Source organism: Panthera tigris, chromosome D4 (genome assembly GCF_018350195.1).
Source record: "Panthera tigris isolate Pti1 chromosome D4, P.tigris_Pti1_mat1.1, whole genome shotgun sequence".
Lineage (NCBI taxonomy): Eukaryota > Metazoa > Chordata > Mammalia > Carnivora > Felidae > Panthera > Panthera tigris.
This window is the reverse complement of record NC_056672.1, coordinates 24,719,785-24,728,035: the sequence shown is the minus strand read 5'-3', so window position 1 is coordinate 24,728,035 and position 8,251 is coordinate 24,719,785. Positions and strand designations below refer to the sequence as shown.

General features: G+C 41.6%; 1 protein-coding gene across 4 annotated transcripts in view; it reads left to right on the top strand.

Annotated features, from left to right (window-relative positions):
- Positions 1-261: 261 nt before the first annotated feature.
- The window catches only part of UBQLN1 (ubiquilin 1), a 76,671-nt gene continuing 68,681 nt past the window's right edge, over positions 262-8,251 (top strand). For 2 of the 4 annotated variants that reach the window (XM_042965245.1, XM_042965243.1), the window contains exon 1: positions 266-684. In XM_042965245.1, coding sequence (XP_042821179.1) covers positions 505-684 — 180 coding nt within the window. In that variant the 5' untranslated portion in view covers positions 266-504. Of the gene's footprint in view, positions 685-8,251 lie in introns of all 4 variants that reach the window. The other 2 variants (XM_042965244.1, XM_042965246.1) reach the window with 2 other exon arrangements.

The following is an 8,251-nucleotide window of genomic DNA, read 5'->3' as shown; positions in this document are numbered from 1 at the left end:
CCTAATTTTTTTGGCGAAGGGAATGAAATGAAAGAACTGACTTCTCCCACCCCAGTTTGCTTTTAGTCCTCCATTCTGGCTGCGCCCACCGTCTGAGCAATGGAGCGGGAGAGGGAAAGTAAAGCAGCCGGAGCTGGAAGGAGGGCCGGCCGGGCATGACTCGGCGACGCCGCCAGCTGAGTTACCCGGCGTGCCCCGCGCGGCGCCGGCCGAGGGACGTGGGGGGAGGGGCGGGGAGGAGGAAGAGCGGCGGCGGCTGCGGATGTCGCTGCGACCGAGCGGCGTCTGAACACACGGCGGCTGCCGAGCGCCCGACCCGGGCCTGCGCCGGAGCCTACACCGAGCTCCGCGGCCCCTCGCCTGCCAGGGCGGCCCTGCACCCGTTGTCACTGAGGCGGCGTGCCCAGCATTCTCCACTGCCCGGGCCGGCCGGCTCTGCCGTCTGCTGGCTCCCCCTCGCTCGCCCGCTCCCTCCTGCGCGCCTGAGTCACCGCCGCCGCCGCCATGGCCGAGAGTGGTGAAAGCGGCGGCCCTCCGAGCTCCCAGGACAGCGCCGCCGCGGCCGAAGGTGCCGGCGCCCCCGCGGCCGCTGCCTCCGCGGAGCCCAAGATCATGAAAGTCACCGTGAAGACCCCGAAGGAGAAGGAGGAGTTCGCCGTGCCCGAGAATAGCTCCGTCCAGCAGGTGAGGGCCGCCCTGGCCTCGGGCCCGGGTGGGGGTGGCGGCAGGACCTCCGCCCGCGGCGGGAGGAGACGGTTTCGGAAGGGCCTGGGAAGGGATCGTCCCCCCGAGGTGCGCTCGGCCCCTCTCGCGGGTGTCTTCCCGAATTAGATCACACCCAAGTGTCTGGGTGTGCTTCTTGGGACACCGCAGAGGCTTGTGGCGGGGCCCCGCGGCCTGTTTGTGGGACGCGCCGACGCCGCTTCCCTCCGCGCCCTCCTCCTGCTCCAGTGTCCGCCGACCACCAGCCTCCTCCCCCAGCTCCCCGCCCCCCGCCGCCTCCCTCCGGCTCCTCACAAAGGAAAGGGACCACCGCCGGGCTCCGGGCGGGGTGGAGGCTGGGCTAGGGCGAGGGTTCGCTCTAGCCTCCTCTGCGGTTTTGTCTCATGAATTAAAAAAAAAAAGGGGGGGGTGGGGGTGGAGTGCTCATTGTTTTACCTGCCTGCGGGTTTAGGCAGATTTTGGGGTGGGGAGCACGTGTACCTTTAGTTTTGCGTTTTGATTGCTGCAATTGCTACCTTTCAATCTTCAAGAAAAAAATTAACCGTGACGTAGAAATCGCTTTCAGTCTCACATCTTAATAGTACTAGGTTTGAGGAGAAAGGTGGATGACTTTCATTGATGACTTGCTGTTTTCTTTTTAGTATATTTATCTATCATCCCTTAGGTGCTAGTCGTTGGGAAGGTTTTTGTTTGCTTTTAGAGGGATGATAGCCACGTTTTGCAGATACTAGCAGTTACAATCGAATAAAAGAACAAAATTGGAGTTAATAGAGAATATCACCAAATAACTTACTACGTAAAATCTGTTCAGGTATACAAACTTTGCTGTTTAATTAAGAATCTTGAAGAATTCAACAAATTCGTTTTAGCTTTTTGTTGAATATACATCTCAGAGTATTTCCCATAATTGTCGAATGGATCCCTGATCATCTCAGATAATGTGAACAGGTTCTGAGGAACCGGTTCCTGAAATGTACCTATAAGTCCCCTCCCCTACCCCCCAGTGAACGATTGGGATATTGGTTTATATAGTTCTGAAAGGTGGTGTGTTTTGTAAAGCAGTAAATAGACTGTGTCATCAAGTGAGAAACTTTTATCACCTACTCTGAATCACCTTTTTTTTTTTTTTTTTTGTATTCTATAAAAATTTCCCTTAACATTTTTGTATTTTCCAACATACAGGAAAGTTGAAAGAATTGTACAGTGAACATTCCTGATGTTCGTCACCTGCAGTTGACATTTTGCTGTATTTGCTCTATCACACAACTAATCATTTAATAGTCACTTTTATTTTTTGGATGCATTTCAGAGTAAGTTGCAAATATCATTAAATGCTTTTCACACATACATACACCTGTGTCATTCAAAGCTGTAGAACTTTATAATTCTCAAGATGTAGAACTTTATAATTGACTAGAAATTTCCTTCTTGCTCTTTGCCAGTCCCTTCAGTCACTCCCCTCCATCCACCACTGTTTTGATTTTTTTTTGCCATTAGTTTTCCCTGTTCTGCAACTTCACAGAAGATTTTTTCAGTCAGCATAATGTTTTGAGATTAATTCTTGTGTGTGCTTTCAATTTCTTTTTATTGCTTTGTTTTCCACTGTATGAATACATCATAATTTCTGCAGTCTCTTGTTGAGGACTACCTGGGTTGCTTGTGGTGGGTTGCTGTGAACACCCATGTACAACTTTTGTTGTTGTTGGACAGATGCGTTTTCTCTTGTAAAATACTTAGAAGTGGAATGACTGGGTGATAGGATAGTTGTAGCTTTAGATTTATAAGCAGCCATGTTTTTAAAAAGAGCTTCTATCAACTTACAGTTCCACCAAAGGTGCTTGGGAGTTCCTGTTGCTCCACATCCCTGCCAGCATTTGATAGTGTCAGTCTTTTTCATTTTAGCTTTTCTAGTGTGTGTGTAGCCATATTATCTCTTGAAGCCCTGGGGTCTTCTTTCTAGGATTCCTAGTTCAGGTTTCTACCTTCCTACCTGCTTTCAGCATTTTATTGTATAAGCTAAGAAAAAAAATAAGTATTTTATAAATAGAAAAAATCATTTAAGTCTTTTGATGACGTTCTGTCTGTAGGATTGTTTTTACATCTTGTGACGGTGAAGTTAGAATTTTAAATTCTGTGGATATTTTATTATTTATTAAAAAAATTTTTTTTTAATGTTTATTTATTTTGAAGGACAGAGAGAAAGAGCCATGAGCAGGGGAGGGGCAGAGAGAGAGGGAGACAGAGAATCTGAAGTGGGCTCCAGGCTCAGCTGTCAGCACAGAGCCTGACGTGTGGCTTGAACTCACGAGCCATGAGATCATGATCTGAACCCAAGTCAGATGCTTAACCTACTGAGCCACCCAGGTGCTCCAAATTCTGTGGAAATTTTAATTTTTCTATTCTGTCACCAAAGTAAAATTTTGATAAAATTAAAGCTTTTCCAAAGCAACTTACTCTGATGGCAGTGGAATTTTTATTCTGAAAAATGCTTTATATTGAAGCAGAAAACATGATAAAAAACACGTGACACTGCATCAAGAACCTGAAGACAAGTTAAACTGTCTTGTGGGGTCTAACTATATGTGTTAAGGAAAACACAAGAAAATATGTGAGTATAAGAAAAGCAGTTTTCAGATGATTTGTAAAATTCTACTTGAAGCACAATAAAGTATGTCATTTTGTACCTTAAATTTTTCTTAGAGGGTTTAATAGATTTAAACTATATGTTACAGATTAAAATTTGTCATTAAAATATATTTGATGATACTAAGATTCCATGTTCAGTAAAAAATTGGGAAATATTTCAAACTGAAAAATTTAATCTTAGAGATAAAGATAGAATTCTAAAAGGAGAGCATTGAAGGCATAGGTTTTCTGTCAGGCAAATTCCGTATTCTACAATTTGGAATCTTTTTCAGTAAGTGTTTCTTTGTAATGTAAATTCTGTTAGTACATTATGCTGAAATGGTATTTATATGAATGTTCTAATAATTGGATAAAACTAAGCTTTCTGGGTCAGTTGTAAAATATGTTGTCAGGTAGTAATTAATTTTCCTGTTTTGCCCTCAGGTTCTGTTTGAGTGTGTATAACCAACAGGCAGAAACAGGATACCTTAATACAGTTGGTATTTAATATTACTTGTTTGGGGTTGATAACAACACTTTTTTAAAATTAAAGGGACATTTACTTTTCAGCGAGCAGTCAATTGAGTAATGTTTAAATTTCTAACTAAAGGTAGTTAGAATGTGAACTTACCTGTGTGTTTCAAGGTGGTTTTGTTAATAGGGGTTTACATAAGTAGATAAAAAAATAGTTTAAGTGTATAGTGGCACAAAGTCCCTGTGTATGAGATTATTTTTCTATTAATTATTCGTTTTCTGCTATGGGAAATAGTTTGAGGACCTCCAAATGTCAACAAGTGAGATGAAGTCCAGAATGGGGGTCGGGGGCGCACGCACGTGTGTGTGTGTGTGTGTGTGTGTGTGTGTGTGTGTGTGTGAATGAGTCATTAAAATTAGTGCAGAGAATGGACAGGAGCTTCCAGGGAACATCTAACTAGCTTGTTCTGGGATTCTGTAAGCCCTCTAGGTTGTAGTGTAAGATGGTGAAATACAGTTACCTGAAATATTCAGGCAGCCTATATTCAAGTTTTAGAAAACATTTTCAGGGCACGCGGGTGGCTCAGTGGTTAAGCGTCTGACTCTTGATTTTGGCTTAGGTTGTGATTTCACGGTTCATGAGATCGAGCCCCGCATTGGGCTCTGCACTGACAGCGCAGAGCCTGCTTGGAATTCTCTCTCTTCCTGTCTCTGACCTTACCCTGCTCACATGCGGCTGCATGCGTGCTCTCTCTCTCTCGCAAAATAAAGTTAATTTTTTTCATCACTTGAAACTTTTAGAAAACTATCAGTGTAACATAAATATTGTATTGCATATAATTGAGCCTTATCTTGCTAAGGGAAATTGCAGTGTATCAGGGTCATTATTTTTTTTTTTTTTTATTTTTATTTATTTTTTTTTTTTAAGTTTTTTTTTAAATGTTTATTTATTTTTGAGACAGAGAGAGAGCATGAACGGGGGAGGGTCACAGAGAGAAGGAGACACAGAATCTGAAACAGGCTCCAGGCTCTGAGCTGTCAGCACAGAGCCTGACGCGGGGCTCGAACCCATGAACCGTGAGATCATGACCTGAGCCGAAGCCGGACGCTTAACCGACTGAGCCACCCAGGCGCCCCTCAGGGTCATTATTATAAACATTGAACATTATACTTTATGATGGGTCCAGAACTGTGCTGTCCACTTTGGTACTACCAGCCCATCTGGCTGTTGAATGCTTAAAATATGGTTGAACTGTTTTGGAATGTGCTGGAAGTGTTAAAATACAGCAGATTTTGAAAACCTGTGCCTGGCTTCTATCACTTAATGTTTTCAAGGTTCCTTCATGTTAAAGCATTTATTAGTTCTCCCTTTTTATTGCTGAATAATATTCCACTGTGTGGGCATATATCACATTTTATTTCTCCATTCATCAGTTAATGAACATTTGGGTTGTTCTTTTTGACCATTCTAAATAATGCTCTGTGAATAACTCAGAAGGTTTTGTGTGGACATCTGTTTTTGTTGAATGTGTACCTATGAGTGGAACTGCTGGGTCATGTTGTAGCTCTATGTTTAACTTTTGAGGAACTGCCAAACTATTTTCCAAAGTGGCCGTACCATTTTATATTTCCACCAGCTATGCATGAGGATTCCATTCCCTGTAACATTTGTTATTGTCTGTCTTTGATTATCACCATCCTAGTTGGCTGTGAAGTGGTATCTCATCGTGATTACTTGGCTTCCTATTGCACAAACAGCAGTTCTCAGTGTGGTCTGGGGGGGTCCCCAGTACCCTTCTAAGAGGATCATGAGATCAAAACTGTTTTCATAAGATTTCTGTTATTTGTATTTCTCACTCTAATTCTCTCAAAAATCAACAACACTTTTTCAGAAGCTGTAAGATGTGGGATATTGCAACAGATGTGAAAATCCAGTTGTCTTCTGTTATGAGACTAAAGTAATCTGCAAAAATTTAAAACTATGCTGCTCTTCACACTGGGGAAATAGAGTTACTTTTTATAAGAATGTTATTTATATTGACATGTAATGAATTTATTATTTTTAAATGAATATTTAAAGATGCCTCAGTTTTAATTTTTAATATAGCAAACATCAGTAGATATAACCTGCATAAACAAAAACTCAGGTTTCACATTTACAAAGTGGTATATCCTAAACCAAAAATTGTTAGAAGGAGAGCATCTAATAGATTAAATAGGTACTTACAACATTGAGGATTGACTCCACTAAGTTGTCATTTCCTCTTGCCTAGAAACTTACAGTAGCTTGTTGGTGAGTCTCCCCACTTCTCTGGCTGCTCCCTCCCAGACATTCATTCACTCCTACAGCAGCCTCTGAAAAAAACTTTAATCAGATCATGTTACCCTCTACTTGAAACTTATAGCTCCCCATTGATCTTAGACTTTCATAACATGGCCTTGAGGCCCTATGTGCTCTCCTGCCAGGAGAGCACAGTCCTGGTCTTATACTCTTCATTGACCCAGAGTTGGTAGGAAATGGTCAGGTGGGGATTTTTCTCTTCCACAGTTGTCAGCAACATCTGAGTTCTACCTACCTCTCCATTCTGATGTGTTCTTTCCTCCTTGGTAGCTTGACTCTTGTCATACCGACTTTTTAGTTCCTTGACCGTGTTACATTTTTTCCCTGCCTCAGGACTTTGCAGTTTGTTCTTGCTACCTGGAATGCCTCCTACTCTGCCTCTTCCCACTCATCCCTTAATTTCCATGCAAAGATCACTTTCTCAGAGAAGTATCCTTGATTGTCTAGACTAGATTGGTATTCCCTGTTGTATTTTTTCACAGCACTCTGTTTTTTGGTCGTAATTCATCAAAATTTAGTATTTATGTGATTATTTGATTAATGCTTGTTTCTAAAACTAAAACTAAAGACAAATGTGTGATTGTTCATCATTGTTATCAAAGCCTAGCACATAGTTTGGGCTCAGTAAATGTTTGTTTACAAATGAATCTAGACCATTATGCACAATAATAGGTATTTAATAATAGCTGCCAGTTATTGAGCCTTTATTGGGTGCAGTATATACATAACCTCATGGCTTCCTGCCCTTCTCACAGCTTTGTCTTAAACTGCTCTTCTCTTAGGTTACCACTTTCCAAGCACAACTCTTGAGTGCTTCAGAATGTTCCACTTGTTTCTGGTTGCTGGAACGTAATTCTTCTAGAATAGCTTTTCTCAGCTGATCATCTCCATCTGAACCACAGAACACAGAATGACTGTCGTGTGATTATCCATTTTTCTCAAAGATTGTTCATAAGTAATACAATTTTAAATGCATAGGAAAGAAGTTAATACAGTCAGTGGTATGCTGGTAAATGTTTGTCAACCACTTCTTCAGGAAAGTCAGCACTGAATTGTAGTGTTTGCTGATTATCACGGTGTAAATACTCTTACCTGTCAGAAAGTAAGCTACCAATATTAAAACTGGCTCTCAAAATTCCTGAAAACTTAGCAGTCTGAGCTGGTAGGAGCTATTGATTACAGTGGATAGATAACCTTAAGTTATATGGATACCTGCCTTAAGGTGTCTATATGGTGCTTTAAGGTATCTCTATATATAATTGGAGGCGCAACTATACTGGGCCTTCATGTCCATTTACTTATATTATTATTAATGATTGCTTTCAGAGTGACCATATGATCCACAGAACTGAAAATATTTATTCTCTAGCCCTCTACAGAAAGTTTGCTGACTTCTGCCTTAAGGCATTAGGGCTTACTGTTCTAGATCTTGTCACATTAGTGCTCAAAACCTTTCTCACTAGAAAATTTTACCATGGCTTACGTATAGTGTTGTTCAGTAGAAATTTAATGTAAGCCTCATGTAACTTAAATTTTTCATAGTCACTTAAAAGAACAGTGAAAAATTTTTTTATTGTGGTTAAAATACACTTAACCATTTTTTAAATAGGTTTTCTTAACGTTCATTTTTAAGGGAGGAAGGGAGAGAGAGCGCGCGCCCCTATGTGTGGGGGAGGGGCAGAGAGAAGAATGAGACACTGAATGGGAAGCAGGCTCCAGGCTCTGAGCTCAGAGTCCAACGTGGGGCTCAAACTCATGAGCCATGAGATCATGACCTGAGGTGAAGTTGGATGCTCAACCGACTGAGCCACCCAGGCACCCCTTAAATACACTCAACCATTTTTAAGTGTGTAATTCAGTGACATTTTTGTACAACCATTACCACCATCCGTCTACAGAATTCTTTTCATCTTGCAAAACTGTACCTTATTTATTAAACAATAACTTTATATTATTCAACAATAACTACCCATTCCCCTCCCACCAGCCCCTGGCAACAAGCATCCTACTTTCTGTCTGTGAATTAGACTACTCTAGGTATCTCATAAAAGTGGAATCATAAGTATTTGTCCTTTTAAGACTTATTTC